The 22,948-nt window shown below is 41.1% G+C and overlaps 3 protein-coding genes across 3 annotated transcripts; 2 read left to right on the top strand and 1 right to left on the bottom strand.

Annotated features, from left to right (window-relative positions):
* Positions 1–4,040: 4,040 nt before the first annotated feature.
* fam43a (family with sequence similarity 43 member A) lies at positions 4,041–6,020 on the bottom strand. The gene is made up of 2 exons (XM_079221358.1): positions 5,974–6,020; positions 4,041–5,851 (listed from the first exon to the last, which is right to left on the bottom strand). Exon 2 carries the CDS (start codon positions 5,816–5,818, stop codon positions 4,778–4,780), a length of 1,041 nt encoding a protein of 346 aa, XP_079077484.1. The 5' UTR covers positions 5,819–5,851; positions 5,974–6,020; the 3' UTR covers positions 4,041–4,777.
* A 1,238-nt stretch (positions 6,021–7,258) lies between these two features.
* Positions 7,259–12,879, top strand: lsg1 (large 60S subunit nuclear export GTPase 1). The gene is made up of 14 exons (XM_079221298.1): positions 7,259–7,394; positions 7,619–7,745; positions 8,193–8,313; positions 8,406–8,492; positions 8,687–8,773; positions 8,882–8,942; positions 9,269–9,445; positions 9,684–10,037; positions 10,137–10,238; positions 10,343–10,477; positions 10,798–10,930; positions 11,221–11,300; positions 11,953–12,132; positions 12,261–12,879. Exons 1-14 carry the CDS (start codon positions 7,305–7,307, stop codon positions 12,441–12,443), a joined length of 1,917 nt encoding a protein of 638 aa, XP_079077424.1. The 5' UTR covers positions 7,259–7,304; the 3' UTR covers positions 12,444–12,879.
* A 728-nt stretch (positions 12,880–13,607) lies between these two features.
* Positions 13,608–20,263, top strand: tmem44 (transmembrane protein 44; the record flags this gene model as incomplete). Its single annotated transcript, XM_079220770.1, has 11 exons — positions 13,608–13,792; positions 13,882–14,008; positions 14,093–14,187; positions 14,612–14,771; positions 15,058–15,144; positions 15,283–15,453; positions 16,276–16,344; positions 16,452–16,571; positions 19,401–19,521; positions 19,903–19,980; positions 20,091–20,263. 11 exons carry the CDS (start codon positions 13,608–13,610, stop codon positions 20,261–20,263), a joined length of 1,386 nt encoding a protein of 461 aa, XP_079076896.1.
* Between the last annotated feature and the right edge of the window lie 2,685 nt (positions 20,264–22,948).

The following is a 22,948-nucleotide window of genomic DNA, read 5'->3' as shown; positions in this document are numbered from 1 at the left end:
CTTTTAATGGATGCACTTTCTCAATAATTCATTAAAGCATGCCTGTCTTTGCCCATTGATGCATCTGTTCTCCACTCCAGCCAGAACAGCACCTTAGAGGACACAGCACATGACATGAAGACAGTTGAGCATGAAAATGACTTGTACCTACACACATAGTGGACTTGCATAGACACACACACACACACACACACACACACACACACACACACACACACAGACAACTCCTGGAGGACAGCTGTCAGATTCAAACTAATGAATGCTGAGGCTGGCACCTGTCTGTCTGTCCATCTGTCTGCCTGTCTGTCTGTCCATCTATCCATACGTCCATCTGTCTGTCTATCTATCTATCTATCTATCTGCCTGTCTGTCTTCCTTACATTCACAGCATCCTGGTAAAGTGGACTCTGACATTGACATTGTCTGACTCTGTCTGCTTGTGAAACACAGGGTCAAAGTACATCATCCTCCTCAAAAACAGCAGGGCCAACAAAGTTCACCAACATTTTTCTTATATGGTCTGCTGCATGTCTAATTCGGTGTTGCGTGTAAAATTACCGCCTAAAGGCGTTTCTGTGGTTGAGGTACGTGTTAATTACAAACCTTCATGCTACAAATAGTAGTGTTGCATTCAGCTGCTCTTCACCTGCCCCAAGTTCTGACGTACTGTCTACCTAAAGCATCTAATTATGATCTGAGGGCATGCTAGGACATGCAGCTCTCTGCTACTATTCCTAGAGATTTGTTTTTTATGTTTCCACAGCCAGGCGAAGGTCGCCATCCCTCTCTGCTCTGATTTGATCCCTACTGACTGATCCGAGTGCTGCTTGTGTAATCATATCCGGGCACACCAACTAACGGCTCTGGTGGCCTCCTCATGCATTATAGACAAACAGATTTTCTGTCGTTGTTGAAAATGAAGCTGTGTGGCACTGTGATGGTCTGGTACAGCCATGGCCCACAGCTGCCTTCAACTAGCAGATAATTAGGGAACTCTGCTCTTCTGCTTCTGTGTCAAGCCAGGTAGTGACCGCCATTTATTCTTTGTTTGAGGATAGCTATTGTAGTCAGAGCAATTATCTCATTGAATTATGATGTAATTCTTCTTAATGAAGGGGTTTCATGTGTTTTCAGGGCATCACTGCGGAGAACATGTGGCACGTACCCAGAGAATAGCCTATCTTATGGTTATTGAACTGCATATTCTTATAGTGGTCGAAAGAACATACACTATGTTGTATGGTACTTGTGCTTTATTGGAATATTTCGATTTCATTCTACTTTCTTTTTTACAATGTTATATGTATTTGACAGTTAGAGTCATATGTTATTTAGCAGATGATGATTTTTTTAATTTAAAACAGATGATAATTTAAATTTGAATAGCCTCCACGTTGACACATCAATGTTACCAAACTAAAGTCATATTATAGTATATATAATCATATAACACTCTGTAAGGGGCCATCTTGTAGATGGGTATTTTTAGTTTTGATACTTAGATTTTTCTACTCATAATTTTATACATTTATTGAAGTAGCATCTCAAAAGCGACATTGTTTTAGTTAAGTGAAGCTACTGAATCCTCCACCACTCGTTAAGCGGGATAAAGCAAATTGTTACTGTCTTGGAATAGCATTAGGGCTGAAACCATTGATCCATTAATCAATTAGTTGTTTGACAGAAGGTTGGTTGCATCTTTCTTAATGGTAGGTTGATGTCTGATCTTTTTCAAAGAAACAATGCTAAAAAATATCCAACTTCTCAATATTGAAGATTTGCTATTTTTCTTTGTGATGGTTAACTGATGATCTTTGGGTTTCATCTAACACAAAAACATTATCTAAATTATTCTGTCCATTCACGGATGGCATGTTTAATAACAGCATGAAAGATGGTCAAGTATTAAAAACCACAACATCACACTTGCCTTCTGTGACTGTCAGGCAATTTTCTTGTTGCATATGTACTGAAGCTTCTTTCCCTGTGACTCAGACATGCCTGACAGAAGGTTAAGTAAACACCTGAGTATTTGCTTGAGGGAAAAGCAAATGTGATATATGAATATGAAAAATATATTTTATTCTCTCTTATCAGCCAGTAATTGGGCTCTCTCTTTTGGCAGCTTGGAGCGTGCTCTACTAACACTTGTCCCCAAGACACACAGTTTCAGTCGATTAATTGTGTGAGTGGGCTGGCTGCACCTGTGGCTCATCTGTAACCTGGGAGATTGCGAGACCACGATTGCTTTTGCAGAGGTGGGACACAAGACAGAAAATGTAGGTCAGCGAGAAATATTGAACTATAAATGCGTCTATCAACTATAAAAAGCAGGATTGGCAGACAAATGACCTCTTGCTCTGCATGTCAATACGTTTATTTATTAAGACCACTGGCAGTCCACTAATTACATTGAGCTGGCCACATGCTGATGATGTCATGCTATCTTCTGTGAGGCGGCAGCTGGAGCAGACAGGGTATCATACCACATGAGGAACAGAAACTGTGTGGGTTTCTGTTGCTATTTCAACTCACAAGCACAAGAACCATTGGACAAGCTACAAATACAGCAACGATTTTGTGTGTGTGTGTGTGTGTGTGTGTGTGTGTGTGTGTGTGTGTGTGTGTGTGTGTGTGTGTGTGTGTGTGCGCGCGTGTGCGTATGTGGCTTTCCTCTGAAAGCACATCAATTCATAATGAGCTGCTGTGAAGCTTTTTATAGGACTCACCAACCGCTGGCTGAATTACATTAACCTTCTGTCTCTGGATCTCCTTCTAAATCCATGGTGGGAGTGTTTTTGCTTTCAGTGAATACCTCAGCATGGCCAACGAGTTTGTGTCAGCTGGTGAAACACTGTCCGTGCAGATAACAATCCCCATATACCTCCTCTGGTTTTCTCCCTGCCCATGTCTTATTCAGCCCTGTTAGTGTACAGTGTCAGTGCTGGTGGTATTAGTGGGAGTCTGCATGGCGGTGGGGGAGCAGCCCTGCACGCTGTGGGCTTTGAGGTGCATGCTCTGGCAGTCAGATAAATAACACTCATAGCTTCCATGCATCAATACATAAATATCTGCGGGTTCCATACTGCTGTCTGAATTACTGGCAAGAATTGTGTGGCAAGTTCATATAGGTCTGTTGCTGTGTGAGAAAAGGAAGTGACAGGACCACATTTAGAGGAGCGAGAGAAGTGTTGTGGCTAAGTCCCATCCTCGCTGACCACAGGTCACATGCGCTGGCATGAGAGGTGATTCTGTCTCTTTGCCAGTGTGGGTATTAGATGCACTGCCATATAATAAAAGGAAGTCCCTTAATCCTTTATCAGTGTCATTTCCATTTATTAACTAATATTTTAGTGAAGTCAAACTAACAGGTGCTCCTTCTAATGCAGCTGTTGTGATTTCAGTAAGTGGGGCAAAAGTGAATGAAATGTAGCAGTTGGTTTTGAATGTACGATTCTATACAGACAACATTACAGAGTATAGATTCACAGCTCTTGTGTTTGACCTTAAGTGATTATCTGTAGTGTCTCTTTAAGAGGACAGACAAATAGCAAATAAAAAACAGTATGCTGTTATAAGTCCTCTGGTGCTTCAGCCGCCTTGTCATTAAAGGACCCATGTGATGTTCTAACAGCTTGTGCTTGTGGTGACGTCCTCCTGTGCGGCCTGGATTCCCCGAGGCCAGTCAGAATGAATGGGCCTTCAGTACCTTAATTCAATAACTTCTACAGCTTGTTCCCTGAAAGCAATTTGGCGAAGGCCACAGATCCAAAGACTTTAAAATGAAATATATATCTGCCAAAACACAGAAACTGCTGTGACAACACCGATAAAACTTGTATACTATGCAAGCTAAGAAATGTGGCGTGTCTCTCCGTTTCCCACCTCTGTGTGACTTTTATTCAGCACTGCAAATCTGGTAAATCAAGGTAAAATCCCCACTTACAGTAAAGAGCACCAGAGGAGAACATGGCCTACTCATTATCCAGTAGAAATCTAGAGACAAACTTCAACGACTTCGTATAATTTTCTTTTTTATTGATAATTCTATGAGGTTCACATAATAAACCACATTTTCTTTAAAAAATAACATATGTATATTTACATCTTAATACATGGTGTTTTTCTTTTGCACAGCAAAGATAGGACATTTGTGTTTCAGACAACATACCAACAAACATTATGTACATGTAGTAGACATAATACTTGAAGGAATTCAACAAGAGTGCAAAATAACGTAAATGAACAGACTGTTGCAAAAGCGCCCTGACAGGGAAATTAAGGATGCCTGGTAAAAGCCCACTGACCCACTTAGGAAAAGAACAAAACGTGTTTTGAAACGGAATGTTTTTTTGGATCATGATGAGCATCTTTCAACAGAAAAAAAATATTTTCAGGAGAGAGAAAAAAAAGTTAGGTAAACAAGCTTGAGGATACAGCAAATCCTCTTAAACGAAAGAGAAGGAATTAGTGCATGTGTCCTGCAGCGAACTGGGATTGTGTCGGTTGAACCAGTCATCTCTCAAATCGGCATGCACTTGTTTTTTTGAGTTTACGCAATCTTCAAATGTAATTCAGTAGCCTAATTGCGTGTCCATGTGCGGTAATTATCTCAGAACCGTGAACCTTCTTTTTTTTCTGGATCCCCTCAATTAGTCGTGGAGGCACCAGAATACACAAACACTCTCCAACGCAAGGTTGAAGACACAGGAAATGTTTCTTGTAGAGACGCTATGGCTCAACAAAAACAGAGGCACCGAGAAATGCTTCAAATTATTCAGGCAATTTCCTGCACCTTTACCTCCTCAAACCCATTCATGTGCGGAGGGGGCTCCTGGCTGCTCTCTATGGAGGACTCGCTCCCCGTGCTCTCTCCAGACAGAAGCCTGGTGACTCTGAGGTCAGCTTTCAGTGTCTGCACGTCGTTTCCTATGCTCATCTCTCCCAAGTCATTAATAATCTGAGACAACTCTGGTTTGCCGTTGGCAACACGATCTCCGTCCGTGTCCAAAATGTCCTCATACTCGAAGTGCATCGCTTTCTCCTCCTCCTCCTCCCCGACCAAGTCCTCTGTGATGGAGCCCAGTTTGGGCGCGCTCCGGCTGCGCTCCACCGGGGGTTTGTAGTAACACTGTCCGTTCAGCAGCTTCCTGATGGGGACCAACGGGATGGTTTGTTCCCCTATGAGCTGCTGCTGCTGGTGCCTGGCGTCGTCCCTCCGTTTTAGTCTTTTGAACTCCGCCAGGGCCGTGGCCGAGGTCTGGTACAGCAGCAGCGCCATGGCCTTTGCCTTCTCCGGCTTGGACACCAGCACTGCGTGGCAGCGCAGCATCACGGCCTTGTGCTTCATTTCGTGCCTGTAAACCCAGGCGAAGATCTTGGGTAGCCTCGGGTCCGCGACGCAGTAGGTTATCCGGTGCAGCAAGTACAAGTGTCCCGGCCTCCTGGCCTTGTCGTCCACATGCACCATCCGGATGCCCTGCGAGCTGATGGTCAGCCTCATCTTGGTGCCGTTCTTGCCCATTTCGCTTTTGCCCCAGATCTTGCTCACCGCCACGTCCGTGCAGCCGTCACCTTTGGACTGGATGGTGGTGGCATTCCCCAGGTAGAGCACCGTGTACGTGGGGTCCTCGCTGGTGATCTTCACCTTTTTCCTCTTTGACTTGAACATGCTGCCCACCCTGTTGAGTGCGCTCTCGGGGCAGGACTTGGCGAAAGAGGTGAGCGCAGAGTAGTTGAGGCTCACAGCATAGCCCTTCTGCTTGGACTGCCTGTCTTCCTCAATCAGGTCGAACTTATTCTTCTTCCAAGGCAGCATTTTATTGCTGTTTACAATCAACAGCAGCGAAGTCTACGAAGAGAGAAAGAGAAAAAAAAAAACTTAGTATTACTACTAAATCTTAGAGGTGTTTATTTTGCCTGTCAGGTCATTTATGAGCTACTCTACGGGAACTGAACGCAAAAACACCGTACTTCATATGTTCGTCCTCTAAAGCGCTCTTTTCCATTGTGGTGCCTCCCGCCTATCCCTTCGCAGTTTTGAACTCAGACTGCTGTTGTTGGCCGAGCTCCGCTGAATATATGCTGGGAGGAACCATTTGAGTCAGAATGCAGGGGTGGAGGCGAAACCAAATGACAAGAGTCATGCATTGGTTTGTATTGATTGTGTTCATTGATACACAATTGTAAACAAATTTGTTTTATTAAATGTATAATATATATATATATATATATATATATATATATATATATATATATATAGGTATCTTAATTGTACATCCATGAATGAATTGATATATTATATATACACATAATATATATATATATATATATTTCTATATTGTTTTGATTATATTATGTCTCTTATGTGTACTTTACCCTGTTTGCTGCTGTAATCCGGCAACTATCTTATCTAATCTAATATATATATATATATAGAGAGAGAGAGAGAGAGAGAGAGAGAGAGAGAGATTTCATTGATCTATTGTATAATACACACACACAAAATCAAGATTTGTATGAATATGTGTTGACAGATATGTAGCTAATTTCCCTTCAATATATTTATTAACCATTTTAACTGGAATTCGAAGTGTGTTCTGTCCTCCTGAGATGAAACCGACCCAGTCTGCATTAACAATCTCTTCCCTTCTCACTTAAACGTAATATGAACAGTGAAAACACAAGCTGTGTATATTAGTCATTCTGACTGCTGTTTTATGCTGCCATCTTTTGGTTAACATCAGAAGTGCCTTTGTTAATCTCGTGTAACGAGGGAAGAAGAATTACTTGTTACTTTGCCATTACTAACTATTAATTTGTGAATTGTAGTATACGTTAGTGCTACTATGAATTCTGTATTTATATGTATTTTATTGTAAAACTTGAGGCGGTTCGGCATGAGGAACCAATGTTAGTAGTGCCCCATTTTCTTCAGGGCACCTTTGATCGCTGGACAATCAAGTAGACTGTACCATCGCTACGACACTGTAAATGCTCACAATGAAGCATATATTATCCTGGGTGTTTAGTGGGTTATTATGCATAAGTGGTAAAATAATTCTCAACCACTAATTTAAGAAAAATTAATCAATATATTCAAGTAGTTGATGTCGATTCTTCCGGATGAGAGGCTCGATTGTTTTTTCCCACTTCCGGTTCCTACGACAACAACGTTGTGCACATGGGGTACATTAGCGCGTGACATTTAGCGTGTTTCTAACCTTTAAATATACTATATTACAGATTTTTGTGTGGAGTATACTATATATATTAGGACATAAGCGTCAACATCATAAGTAAGTATGAGTAAGAAGAAAGCAAGCGGACTGGGTCGATCTCTGATCAAGGAGAGACTCCATGCAGGCCAAAGAAAAAAGAGGGGCGACAACTGGGTATGTCATGGCAAACACTTGCTTATTATATTAAACATGTTTATTCAAATCATAGAGAAGAGGAGAGTTATTTAACTGTTCACGCTTCTGTAGTAAATTCAGCAATTATACAGGAGCAATGTTTTTACCATACAATCACAAATCATCATTATCATCATTATCAGAAGTGGTTCTGTGTGGTTTGCTATTAAAGGCCTTATTTTATTATTTTTTTACATTTTCAGCGCCACACATGTGAGCTGAATGATGGCTATGACTGGGGACGGCTGAACCTGCAGTCAGTGACTGAACAGAGTTCCATGGATGACTTTCTGGCCACTGCCGAAATGGCAGGAACAGAGTTTGTTGCAGGTATGTAAAACCTCACTTAACACATGTGTAGTTCCTCGGTTGTATCTTGTGGCCAAATATTGTAAGTCATTTTTACTTACCAAGGTGCACTCATTGCCCTAAAACATGTCATTCTATTACACCGCTGTTGTTTGTAAAAATTAAAAAAAAAGAAAGATAAAACTGAATGCAAACCAAATTAACACTGCTTGTTGTACAACACATTTTGGGTTTTACCTGTTAATACTGTGTTGTATGCAGCTGCAATGTAATAGTCGTATCATTGAGCAGGTGAACCGGTAGGTCACAGTGTGCCCCATTCTCACTGCTGAGAGGATCAAAGATACATTGTGGTCAGGGGGGGCTCAGATATATTTTGCCTTTTTTAAATTTTCCCGTGTTATCTTCTACTCATCTGTTCTTTGATTCTACTGCTGTCTCTGACTGTTTCATACTTTGTTTTCTTAGAGAAACTCAACATAAAGTTTGTGCCAGCGGAAGCCAGAGCAGGTCTATTAACAGCTGAAGAGCGAACCAGGCTGAAGAAGCTGCATGAAGACAACAAGCATTTCCTCAGGATTCCAAGACGGTAAGTACAACAGATCTAGTTTATTATATGAATTGCCCGTACTGTATTTTTTGCATTTAACATTTGTGTGATATGTCTCTCCTAATTTTTAGCCCCCACTGGGACGAAGCCACCAGTTCAGAGGTGCTTCAGCAAACAGAGAAAGACAACTTCTTGGAGTGGAGACGAGCGCTTGCAAAGTAAGTAATATTCTGTATTCTGCCACCTTTTTTCTTTCAAAGATGGTTTTCTTCTAAGCACTAGTAACAATACTAATGCTTATATGTTGTCTAAAAAGTTAGGTAAAAAAAAATAAAAACGGCAAAAGTAATATGGTTACATCAGTGTAGGATTATTGGTGTCAGCAATTTAACTCCAAGTGTTACCCTTATAGACTTGAAGAGGAACAGAAGTTAATTCTCACCCCATTTGAGAGAAACCTGGAGTTCTGGAGACAACTGTGGAGAGTGATCGAGAGGAGGTAAAATCAAAAAAGAAGCTGTATACAGCTGTCGGCTTATACTTTAATGAGGAATGTGTTCTCCTTGTGTAATACTTAATGCAAAACTGTGTGTGTGTTTTCCTGTAGTGATCTCGTCGTTCAAATTCTTGATGGCAGAAATCCTTTGCTGTTCAGATGTGCTGACCTGGTAAGTACATTTGGCGGAGTTGTTTAAGTGGAAAAAGAAAGATGTACACACTGTTTAAGGATGATATAACTAAACTGTGACTTTGTTTCCAGTGTTTTTCCACCCTGCATTAGGATTCACACATATTCTAAATGCTGGGTTTTTGTCTCCTTTAACTGTTTATTTCTTTTGAATTGTTCATCTTGACTTTTTTCCTCAAACGTTTCTAACATTTGTAGTTATTTCTACATATGTGAAATATTTAAATTAAATAAACCAATAAAACAGCAGGAATACTGTACACAGGTGAACCAAACATTTGACACTTTTCTGTTGTGTGCTGCCAGGAATTGTACGTAAAGGAAGTGTCGGAGCATAAGGTTAACATGGTGCTGGTGAATAAGGCCGACCTGCTGACCAAGGAGCAGAGGCGAGCATGGGCCACACACTTCCAGAAACAGGGGCTGAGGGCAGTTTTCTGGTCTGCGCTGGCAGAGAGCGAGAGACTGGATGCAGAAGAAAAGGTAATATTGAGAAGCTGTACATCACCGGTGAATTTGAATGCATGCGTTAATTAATTTATATGCATTTCTTAGCAAATCAAAGTGTAGATTTACATTCCCGCAGCTTGGATGTTATTAGTTTGTGATTTCAGATTGTTTTGGTAAAATACTTGTGAATATCTGCAGATCCTTTTAGCGTGTTCAGACTTGCTGCTGCTTTTTAAAGCCAGTATCAGAGAGCAGCATGTCTCTTTTGCAGGCAATGGAAGTAGAGGAGCCAGAGTGTATAGAGAGTGACTCAGAAGAAGAAGAAGGACAGCCAGACAATGATGTCTTGATCCAAAAAGGGGCAGCTGGAGAGGAGGAGATGAAGGTAGCGGAGGATGATGAGGATGATGATGAGAGTGGTACAGATGAAGAGCCACAGAAAAAGATAACTGTAAAAGAAGAGGACTGGCACACCTGCTCAGAAGATGAAGAAGAAGTTGGTTCATCCAATAAATCCTCCTTCCACAACTCAAGCCGGCTGCTGCATAAGGATGAGCTGCTGGAGGTGTTTAAGGCTTTTCACACCGGGCCCAAGTGTAAAAAAGGACAACTGACAGTGGGAATGGTGGGTGAAAAGTTAACACGATACAATGACTGCAAAATGCATGCTGTGATCAAGTCACCTTATGAGTGTTCTGATTGGCTTTGTGGATGAATTCAACAGGTCGGGTATCCTAACGTGGGGAAGAGTTCCACAATCAACACTATTCTAAGGAACAAGAAGGTGTCCGTTTCAGCCACTCCTGGACACACAAAGCACTTTCAGGTCCAGTACAACTCTTTTAAGACTCTCGATGGAAATTCAAGTCTTTAATTAACGAAACGCCTCGTGTGATTAATTGTGTTGCCTTTTCTTGACATGTATAACAGACTCTGTTTGTGGAGCCAGGCCTGTGCCTCTGTGACTGCCCAGGTTTGGTCATGCCCTCCTTTGTTTCCACCAAAGCTGAGATGATCTGCTCTGGGATCCTCTCCATTGACCAGATGAGAGATCACGTACCTGCAGTCTCCCATATATCCTTTTTATGCTGTTGGCATTGCACCTGGTGAATCCTGCAGCAGTTGTTTAAGTCAGTGACACAGAACAGACTTCATCTTCAACTTTCCAATTATGGCAGTGTGATCAACCCTCTGTCACTATGCCTCAGCATCAGTTGTTGATTTAATTACCGTTATTCATTTAAATAACCAAAATCAGTTTTCTAATTCTGAATATAATATATTTTTTTTTAACTGTATAGCTATAATCTTGAATTTGGACTTTGTGAAACTCAGAGCCCCTCCAACATTAAGAATGTCTTGTATCTTGGTTAAGTCTTTAACAAATTGCTCACATATGTCAGGTGATCCCTCGGCATGTCTTGGAAGGCACCTATGGCTTCAACATCATCAGACCACGAGAAGATGAAGACCCAGACAGGCCTCCCTCCTCTGAGGAGGTGCTGATGGCTTATGGATGTGAGATTAACAGTTATTTATTGTGAAACAGAGAATGCATTAACAATAGGCCAAAACAATTGTGGCAGTTTTAAATGGAGATGAGCTGAACTTTTATATAAAATAATAAAGTCTCTCATACATCTATATATTATTAGCCCACTTCATAGCCTTTTGTTTCCTAGAACTAAGTTTCTTTTCAATGTGTACTTCTGATCTGTTTTTTTTTTTTTTTTTTTCAAGGATTGAGTGAACTCTGCTTTTACATAAGAGCAGCATAAAGTGTATGGTTGTGTTTCCCTCTGTTTTAGACATGAGAGGCTATATGACAGCGCACGGCCAGCCTGATGAATCCAGATCAGCCCGATACATCCTGAAGGATTATGTCTCCGTAAGTGCCACATCCAAACTAGAACTGAAAAATGACATTGCACGTGCATTTGTTGTTGGTTTTGCCTCCTTATTTGTAGTAGCTAACATTGAATAAGACGTCGGGGAATCGTCCATTGTGTGCTGAAATGTGAAGACGGCCTCTTTTTAAAGTCATCATGTGCCACATCTTTCCAAAAGATTGTTGATATTTGAACTCAACACTCAAACAAACAATAGTGATAGATTTACCGCCGCTCTGCCTTTTTCTTTCTGCATTCATGGCCTTTACCTTGTACGGTGCACGAGTGCAAACGCCCCCTGTTGCTGATTAGCTGGAATAGCGTTGTGTGGCTCAGTTTCACATTTACAGAGCCAGGCCTGTTTTATGAACGCTGCACCTTGTAAGAAAATAAACAAAGTAATTAATTTTGATCTACTTGTTGCCACAGGTATGTTAATTCACTTGTAGCATCACCTACGTCACTTGTGAATTCTCTGGGCTTCTGCTTTGTGTTTGAAAGAACAACAGGGATCTTTGGTCATATAGCTGCACATTGGAGTATCATTAAATTGTTTTCTATCATTGATTAAATATGCATTAAATTATGTGCATCCTGAATAGAACATCCTCTCCCTAACACATGCAACCTAACGATGGTGACTCCTTACAGGGAAAGCTTCTGTACTGCCATCCTCCTCCACATATCAACGCTCAGGACTTCCAGCCGCAGCACAACAATTTCCTGAAAATAGACTCGGACTTCTGTGACTTCTCCTCCACAACAACATCAAGCAAACAACATAAAATCAGGAGAATTGAAAATGTGGTTGACAAGAACTTCTTCCATCAGGTACTATATATATGCTGTTTTCTTATTAGTAAGACAAATACGTGCCTTAATAGTAGTTATTGGTTGTCATAGAATATACAAATATGTGAAATGAAATGCTTGAGTATTGATTGGATCTCAATCTTCAGGCGAATGTGCGGGCACTCTCCAAGGGGGTTCAGTCTGTTATGGGCTACAAGCCAGGCAGCGGACCGGTCGCCCCAGGACAACCTGGTGCAGAGGTGGTGGTGGGAAAACCCTGGAAAAAACACGGCAACAAGAACAAGAAGGAGAAAGTACGCCGTCTTAACAAGCACCTGGACACCTGGTGAAGATTTGAAAGCAATTCCAATTCCAGATCACTTCAGCAGGAATGGAATAACACATGTTCACATGTGATTTCAGAGGATTTAATGCTGATTAGTATCCATACATATAGTCCCTTTAATCTTGTGAGTATGAAATTGTATGGCTGTCTCGATAATAATAAATGATGTGCTCAATCTGTCATATACTGCTCTGGCTAGAAGATCATATTTGTGCAATGCATTCCATCAACTGGCTTACCAGTTGTACATCGCAACAGTGTTCGGAAATGGACTTAACATCCAGAGGGTGTGACTTTTATAAGACATTGAGCAGGACTTTTTCAATTTGTATTTGGAAGGAGTCTCAAACGACACATTACAAAGTCTAAATTACCCAGAGAAATTGCTATGTTTGATACTGCTTGTATTCATAAAAGATATGATTAATTCAACAAATCTTTATTCTACAATAAATTGATTATCATGTTAGTGCATTCTTTTTCTTCTTCTTCCCATTTCCACCAGGTATCATTGGTTGAAGCAACACAATACAATGTCGGAAACAAAAATAATCTCTATTGGCAAATGTCATATTCAAACAATTATTTATATCTAGGGGCACATATATTCATATATTTGCAAATAAAAAAAAGTATTAAAGTAATAGTTTCAATGACTAAGAATGAATCAATAGTGTAATATCTGCATTTAATTAAATAAAAATAAAACTTGTTTAGAATTAAGATTAATTCACTAAAACCTATGACTTCTGAATCTGTGCAGACTTATTGCTGGAAAATAAGAGTTCAACGTCTAGATTTTATCTGAACGTTGTTCTGTTTTTGATTTTTGTTTAGACCTTTCTGTGTTGGGGGGGTTTCGCTCCCAGGCTTGCTTATTCGAATTGACTGTTTTATCAGCGCTATAGTGATTCCACAACATTGCGTGCAAATGTCTATGAAAGCTCTGCTTTGATATAGGCTGCGCTCTAACAAAAGTTTCAATATATATATATCCCGAGTTTATTTCCCACAACGTCCAGTGTTCCGTATAAGGTGCAACACAGGTGAGCTCCTCCCTAAAACATACAGGGCCTCCATCATGCTTTGGAGCGTCTGACGGCTGCACAGGTGCTGCATAGATTAGTTGGTCCGAGTACAACGAAATGTAAGCCTATTTGCAAGTAATATGGGGGGACGTGCATCGACCCTGGGGGATCAGACGAGAGGAGATCCCAACACTTTCCCCTTCGGTTTGGAGGAATTTTGCGTCGACTCGGTCACTACCTGTTTCTCTCAGAACGCAGACAAACGTTGCGTGCCCATCGGCCTCAGCGCTCTGTCTGCGCTGCTTTTACTGCTGGCATGCTTTCTGTAAGTATGTCTTCTTGATTCAGCATTAGTTTCAGTAATTCTTTTTGGAAAAAAAGTTCTAACATCCACCCCCGTGTTAACTCGTTTAGCTTCGTGTATCAGAGGTGCACGTTTCGAGGAGAAACTCCAGGAGGAACCCTCCCTTTCCTCTACAGCTTCCTCGGTAACCTGTGCAGCATAATCGGAGCGGTTCTGTCCAGACAGCTGCATATTCTGGTAACCTCGTTTTAATCACTGCACAAAAAAAATAATAATCTAATTGTATACAGTAATAAGTCATCTCTGCTTCCTGCTCTGTAGGTTTTGATGGGTGCTTTTGCTGCTGCTATGGATGCTGTTAATTGTATTTCTTGCTGCTGCCATGTGCTCCTGCACTGGAACTCAAAAGCAGGTATGTATATCAGAATTAGAATCGGAACCATTTATTTTGCCAGGTATGTTTCACACACGAGGAATTAGTACACCAACAATCAACAAAGTGCAAGAAATAGAAACATATTACATTTACAATGGAATATAACATAAAGGGCACATACAAACAGATAACCGTACTATAAATAAGTCTACTGTAAGTGTTTGTGAAAGTGGCAAGTGTAGAGAAACGCCATATCTCAACAATAATGCAAAACATATCATTCTCAATCTACTAACTACCTTGTTCAAACAAAATGGAGAAGGTGTTTTTAGTATTAGTATCCAACTGGCTAAACCCTTTAGGCAAAACAGTCAGGAAACGCTCAGATAACCAAGCGCATGAATAGAGGTTGTGTTCAGTGTACTATTGCAAAAATCTCTGTGTGTGTGTTTTTGCTCAGGCAGGAGGCAGAGGGTGATGCGAGGGCGGAGGAGGCAGCACCTCCTTGCAGTGTGTGTGCTGATGGTAGTTGCAGGAGGCTTTCTGAAATCCAGGGTGACCCACCTCCCAGCAGGCAGGCCTCCCATTGGCAGGAGGAGACTGCTGCTGCATGCCACCCTGCAAGTAAGCACACACCACCGCTGTAGCTAGTTGTAGTCCTTTTAATTGTAAGACTTAGTGAAGTTCAATGGACAAATACATTTGCACTGCATGTGTATTGACTGGTGGATTTCTCTCATTTATGTGGCGCCTGTAGTTTTAAATACTCAGATATTCTGTATTTCACAGCATCTTCAATTCCTGCAGTGTGGGTCGATGTTCATGTTCTTCAACACAATCTATTTCGTCTTGCCTCCTCTCTTCGTACTGTATCAGACATTATGATAACTTAAAGCTGTTCTTCTAACAGGATAACACTGAAGTCCTGGGTTACATACTTGGCCTGCTCTCCTGTGTCATCGCCTGTACCTCCAGGTTCCCTCAGCTCTGCAGATCAGTAAGTGACAAACAGTACTTGAGTGTTTTGGTGTCGGAGCCACTTCTTATTGCTTTTCCAAAAATAGTTATCGGTGTTAAATCGCTTTTAAACAAATCACATTTATTTTCTCCTTTTTTTTTTTTTTTTTTGTTTTAGTACAGAGGCCAGATGTTGACCTGGATCTACATGCTCACTGGACTGCTGTCCTCACTGGCTGGTGCTCTCTATGCTGCTGCCATACTCCTCTACAACACTCAGTTTGGGTTTCTTTTAAGCGTCATGCCTTGGCTGCTGTCAGCAATATGCTGTGCCACCACGGACCTTCTTGTATCCTTATATGGCAAAAAGTGACCTCATCTTACTCGCTCTGTCAGGCTCAGGGCTTCACACCAACGCCTTTAACCACAGAACTATAGGTGGTTCATGGAAGCATTTGCAACACAACGATGATTCAGCTTTACAAAGTTCTGAACTCTCTCTGGTAACTGTTTAGTAACAGAGCAAGAGAGAGCAGCACAAGCAGAAACTCAAAAGTCGCAAATACAACTGACGAGAGGACTTCACAATCCTGCTTACAATGTTGGACATTTGGGAAATAACCTGTAGTAAAAGTAAATTAAATGATGTCTTGAATTGTTTGAATGTATGTGAATTGTACTGACTTTGAGCCAGGTGTCGACCTTTAATTCAATGCCTTCAGATTCTTGTCGTCCACTGGTGGAGGAGAGGAACCGCACAGAAGCTGAGAAGTTTTTCTCCAGACAAAGAGAGCCTTTTAAGTAGCTCCCGCATCCTCACTGAGGACAACGCTATCATGAAGAGAAAAAGAAAACAGCAAATTCTTTTGTCAGCAGGAATAAAAGTACGGTTTGATACTTCATGGTCACATTTTTCTTCACCTGAGAAATTGTACAGGAATTATCTCAAAGTTTCAACTTACCAACTCTTTTATATTTAACATTGAGAGTATTGGAATATTTACTGTCATTTTACTCATTACATTATCTGGATGTGTCAGTTTAAATGTGCATAGAGTAACAGAATGCTGGCATTCCTCTGCGAGGTTGGAGTCATTTTCAAAAATGAATACTAATGATGTGTTTACAGTTGTTTTTTTGCTCATAATTCTATTCAACCTTGTCTTCAAAGACAAAAGCTGGCCAGAAGATGACTGAGATGGGTGGTTATATGGATGTCACTCTTCAACCTGCAGGAAAAGTCAGTGAAGAATCTGTGGTGAAACAGACTGCCTACTCACTTCATATTTTCTTCAGCTCAATCAGTGGTCATCCTTGCAGTTAAATATATATATATATATTTTGCAGATATGCCTTGAGGAGATGAAGGACCGGTCTCTCAACCAAACGGTGCGAGTGATCAGAGTCGACAGTTTCTGCTCCTCAGAAACGTCCTGTGACTCTTCACTAGTCAGCTCTGACCTGGAGGTGGGTTGGAGGCCTGTTTAGCCCTGTTGGTGAGCAGTGTGACCTTTTCTTACAAACTTGATTAAGCTCAACAATCAGAGCAGAGATCCAAAGTTAATGCTTCATTCAATGCAAAATACTTGCACTGATAATGTAGTCAGCAACTGCACAAGACATAGTTTGTATTTTTAAAATCAACAACCTTATTAACTGTTCTGATTCAATGTTTAGCAAGTAATAACCTGGAAGTAATATTTCATTTTTTTGTTCAATCAGCAGTGCAACAATATTCTGATTCTACAAATATCTACCTCAGTTTAGATTTTCCTGTTGTCTAAAAATGGTGTAAAAACATTTCAAATGTACACTGTTTCATATATTTATTATGTAATCATAACCATATTAAGTAATAGTGTGTCTGTTTTACAGTAGTGAACCGTGATCTCAGACTCAAGCCTGTCTATAAATAAAGCTAGGTGTACTTCTCACAATGGGCCTACCACTAGGTGGCAACAGCATGTTGACGTAATGTGTGTTTCATGACGACTGTGAAACTATGTATGAATATAACAGGGTGTTTGACCGCTGTTAACTTGTGCAATGTCGCCTTCTGTGAACTCCTTGAATCTGTTTTAATTGATCCTCTTTTTATATGGGCTTATGTAACGGGGTTTCCCTGCACAGTGCGGAAGTTCATGTGGAGGTTAAAGTCGAGACTCTGCAACTGACCTACTTAAAGGGTTGAAACATCACTATCTGATCTTTCCATCTACCTCACTATATATATATATATATGTATGATAGATAGCCATGTATGGGCTGACTGTTGGACTAAGTACGGAAGTTATGGGCAAATTCAAATCCAGAACTCTGAGGAAGTCACAAGAAGAAATAACAGTCAGGATAGATCAGCAGTTTGATCTATTGCACACCGAGATTTGTGCTTTTCCCATGTGACCCTGAGGGAAGTAAGTCAGACAGTCGTCAGAGGTTCTTGTGAGAAGACAACAGTCATCGTACTCTTAGGATTCATGAGTCATACTCTATAGAGAGACCTGTGTGTGCATGTGGGTAAGAGGGTATGGAGAGAATATTTGTGAAAAGCATGATTTGTTTCTTAACTGGTGATTTGAAGTAAAGTTAAACGTGGCTTTATTCTGCAGTGTGCAGAAGTGGACCACATTTATATAAACTTCCCTCTCTGAAAAGGCATAGTTTGAGTTTGCAGGGAGAGTGAAATTACAAGCTGGTCCTTTTTCAGGCGCTCACAGCCACAAGAGAAACTCCCTTAATGTTCTGCTGCAGAAAGTCAAGCTCTGGAGGATGTCATTTAATCCAAGAAACAAAGGCAAATGGCGTGAGCACAAACAATTGCAGCTTGATACTGTGAAACAAACAGGAAAAAGCAAATGACTTGAATGCCCCTATTATTAGAGTTGGTGTGATGGAGAAGTAAGAAGGCTCAAACAAAGGGTTCAACATGTACTATGCGTACAAGTTGTACGTTGTAAAGCATGCAATGTTATCTGGCTATGTGAATACACTTCAATTTAATATAATCTCAACTCTCATTGGTTAGTGGAGGTTTGTTTGCCCCGAGCACTGCATGGAGCTTCCAAATATTCAGTGTTTTGGGGGCAGCACCGATTAGTCTTTGAGTCTATAAAACCAAATCGTACTAGCTAATCTTTTCTAATCAGTCATGAACAATTTGCTAGTCTGAACTTTTTGTCTAAACAAAGACAACAGCAGGTAAATTCATAGAATAGTCCCTCCCTGCCTGGCTCTTTCCCCCATGCTAGTTAGAATTAACAGAAGCTGTTTACTTGGTGATTTAATATAAAGATGGTTTCACATTGTCTAATGTTTAATCTCAAATTCACAGACTGGTCACTGAACTGTAACTTTATATTTGGTCGCATACCCGTTCCATGACATAGAACGCAGAAGTTACCCAACTGTAAAATGTTTCAAAGCAAGCCGAGTCGCGAAAGGAAGAGATCAGTGATAGTGCTAGTGAACACTTTTTAGATATACATATAACATGAATTTAAATGTCTGCTTTTCATAACGCCATAATTGCTGCTGATGATAAAACCACACAGCATTTTGGAGTGTGCTGCCTGCATACACTGGGCAGTCGATGCAGCCAGCAGCTTGAATCTATTGTGCTGTGTGTTTCTTGCACATTTCTGCAGTGCCGGCTCTTCAGTGAGTTGGTGGGGGCTGGAGGTTACGTACGTACTGAAGGGGTACAGCCGGGTTGGAATTGTTTGAGATTTGCCTTGTGGCCCAATTGTTCTCCTGTAAAGGCTCTTTGATTAAAGACCAGCACTGGGCTGGGCCTGTCTGCCTAGGAAGTAGTGCAAAATGATTGCCTTGTCTATAAGGGGGCCAGTGTTACCCTCTGCTATTTTGGGAGATGTTTATGGTCTGTTGTGTGACGTCTGCTGGTCAGGACTTGTGTGTGTGTGTGTGTGTGTGCGCGTGCGTGCGCAAGTCTATTCTCGACATTTAGCCTCGTCTGTTACAGAACATAAAAACTTATTTAATTTCAGGATCTCATATTGAAAATAACCAATGTTAAATGGGATCAGGGCCTAATAACAACTATTCCTGTTCTCTGAGATGAAGTGCTAGATGAAGGGTATTCGGAAGTCGGATTCTTTTGAGCTAACTGCAACCACATGACACATTGGTCTTATACCCCGAAACATAACCCTCTTGAGGCCTTAATGTCTACAGGGATGGTTAATAAACTATGGTGTCTCTTATATGAATTGTACAATGACATATTTCTTCGCCTGTACTAGATCTATAATAATATCTTAACCTGTCCATATTTTCCAGTGGGATTTTGAAGAGGCAAATTCCAAGTGGCTTGAATCAACTGCAAAACAGGAGGGGGATAAGGATAACTTTCCACCGCCAGAGTTGCCCACAAACCCCAAACTCGATAACATCTGCACCTGTGCCATGTTTCTTTAAATGTTAATTAGTAATGTGATACACATCTGGTGCATTCATTTCAGGGGAAATAAAAAAGTGCAAACACTGAACTGTTATCTGCCTTATTTTACTTTACAGTTTAGATAAAGTGTGTGTAGTAGTAGGCTGCATCTTTCTCATCACCTCAACAGGCCGCTGTTGGTAAAATTATGGAGAAAACAGCACATCTTTTGGTTGTGGATGTTGCATTTTGCACTCTAGTTGCCATGTGCAGCTTTGCCCTTAAAGTAATAATGTAAGATTTAAATGAAACTCTATTAATTCCTTATCTACTGCCGAATTGGGTAACACAATGCTGTTTGCGCCTATGCCCTACTGACACAACTGCAATTACTGCTTATAGGTATGGGAGAAGCCAAAGAAGACAAAACGGAGATCTTTAATTTCCGGCTGTTTTTCAGTGAACTGGGGCAACTACAGCGTTTGTCAAACCTCTGACCGCATTCATCAAAACTACTGAGATCTGTTGGGGACTGTTTACAAAAAAGACCTCTCCTAATAAAACAATATCGTGACCCTGCTTGTTTGCAGGGTTATTGGGTCATATCCTGTATTTTGCTAGTCGACCTGGGTTATCAGGGCTGGACTGGAAAAAGCCCTGCGGCGCAGATAAGAACCAGACCAGACGGCCAGGGCTCCTCCGTCCTCTCCATCATCCCTCAGACCTTGTGTCCATCTGCCTGCTCGGGGGCTTTAAACGATAATGCCGGAGCAACAGAGCAGGGCATTTTTAACTGAAGGGACTTCCTCGAACCTGATAACGGAACAATACACAGATTAGAGCAAAGTTATGGAGCACATTTTACTCCTCCCTGTTACATTTCCTCAAGCCAATATCCGTCTGAGACAAATGACTGGGAAACAATTAATGAAGTGTAGCGAAGCAATTGCTGATATCAGCAGTAGAAATTAATTTAACTTAACATGTTGTTTGGGGTGTAAACATGAGGGCCGGGAGATAATTCAGCTTTTATTGTCTATTGAATATCACATCAACATCATACGGAGATTGTTCTCCCAGTTTCTGTTAATGATTACATTAATGATTACATTAATGATTTTGAGTGGACATTTTTTAAGAATGATGTCATGTACTGGACAAAAAAGAATTTCAACATCTGTTTAATTACTTTGTGGTTGTATATGCATTCGTCTTGTTATGAAATCCATATTCATAATGTGTAATCATGTTTTTCACTGTATTGTCCATGGTGGAAATATTTTTTACATCCTTAACTCAGTCAGTGCTTCATATATATTTACAATTCTGTAACTGTTTTGTGCTTAATACATTTGGGATGTGATTAATCAACTGGCAATGAAAAGCCATGCAGTGCTTCCTTCTGCTCTAATGTTGCTTTTAGGTAGGAATGTATCACATGTGCATAGCTTAGTAAAGAGGCCTGAAATCTGAGATGCTGAGTCAGATCAATCATTACACGCATAGTGGCTGTTTAACTAGAGTTGCATAACATGTCTCCTCAACTTTATTGAGGGCATTATTGTCATTGATGATTTTGTACACCTGAGAACTTATTCTGTTGAAAATAGGCCTAAACACAAGTTGCTGTTTTTCCAAACACAGTCAATAAACTAAAGGAAAAAAATGATGTGTTTGTACTCCGTGAAAGCTGTCTGATGTGATAAGTGCTGAGCTAGCATTGCTCCATCCCTGGGCCTCATCTCTGTCTCATCTCTGAGACTGGGCCAAAGGAAAACAATATGTCCATATGAAAAGGTGGAATTCTGTTTGCAGAAGTGATGAAGAGCACGGATTAGCACATCTGAAGCATCAGTGGGGAATGGGCCTTTTTGTTTTTCTTGGCCCGTGCGTCAGTGATCGCTCCAATGCAGGGGACATGGAAGACGCTGCATGATTTGAGCCTGCAGGACATTCTGTTCACCTTGCAAACTAAATCCTGAATAGTTGCAGTGAATGAATAAGTCAGAAACTGAATGCTGACTAATGAATACCTAGAATTACTGAATAACTCAGAATAAAGGATTATATACTAGTGAGTTGCTTGAGGACTTTGTTAAAGTTCTCCACTGATTTGCCACAGAAAGATAATTTTTCTTGTAACAGCCTGGGAAAATGTATAATATCTGGCTCTGAAAGACATTTCTAAAGAGTAAAGAAATACCCCGACAATGTCTCAATTTGGGCACGAGACATTGAATTAATTGCAGAAAGTCTGCATTTCAAACAGGGGACGTAGACCTTAAAACCTGCAGGCACCAGGCTTTTTTGGTTGCATCATGGGGAATGTAGTGTTGTCTCGTATCTAGAATGTATTGCATTCCTCTGTTCGATTTTGAGCACCATTGGATTACTTGCAAGTCCCTCACAGTCCATTTGATAAACTTGTGCATATGTTTCCAATTAAAAAAGGTTTTGCTGAATAACTGAAAGACCTTTCTTTTATATTATTGACTAACATGCTATGTGTTATCTCCACAAGGCAGGGCCCCATGATCTGCTAACAATGCGGGGTCAGTCTAATCTGGTATTGTACATTAGTGGTGTAATGTGTCATATTTTGGAAAAATAATGACCACTTTCTTCAGAAATGGTTCATGAAATCGCAGTAAGCCAATGCGAATCACTACATCTTATCATATATGTGTGTCCCTGCATCACACTGAGCCGATCTTCCCAGAGAATGAATCATTGCTTCACTATTACCTTCCCAACATGTGGCTTTCTTCCTGTGGTAATTCCAAGCCATGACACGTGGAAGTACAACGAACTCCCTTTTCATCGCCGTGACAGTATTCAGGTTACTTCAGGATGATGGGCGCGCGCGTCTCACCTTCGCGCGGTCTCCCCCTCCTGTGATGTCACAGCATGTCACTTCCGGCCGTCAGACAGCCAGTTCAGGCCAGTTCACTACCGCTGTAGTACTCAGTCTGTCCCTCTGAGCTGTCAACACACAGCCAACCAGCCACTCTGCCTGCGTCAACATTTTTCTCTCACCATTAGTCCGTTTTCCTCTTCAACGACGTCTTCCTTCAGATAACAGCTACTCCCGTCTCACCATGACTCGGAGGTGATCTTCAGCGTGTCCAGGTGGTTCTGGGTGAGAGTGTATTTCATACGTTTTTACCTCGCTGTCATCACCCATGTGTCAGTTGCTAGCTGGGGAGAAAGCTAACGGGTAGCTAGCTGATGCGCGTCCGACAAAAAATGGTCTGGCTTGTCTTTGAAACGCGGTTTCGCTCCCGACAGTTTCTGAAACCGAAAGCGAGGTCGGCATTGAGAGACACGCGCACGTTTTTGTTAATGTACCCACCAAGCAACGGACTAACAATGGAGCTTGGCTAACGTTAGCCAGCTAGCCAACATCCAGAAGCACTTACTCGGGCTCCATAAGGCATGCATCGTTGTC

Source organism: Taurulus bubalis, assembly GCF_910589615.1.
Source record: "Taurulus bubalis genome assembly, chromosome: 7".
In the NCBI taxonomy this organism is placed as follows: domain Eukaryota; kingdom Metazoa; phylum Chordata; class Actinopteri; order Perciformes; family Cottidae; genus Taurulus; species Taurulus bubalis.
Note: the sequence above shows the minus strand (reverse complement) of the source record. Positions and strands in the feature narration are given on the sequence as shown.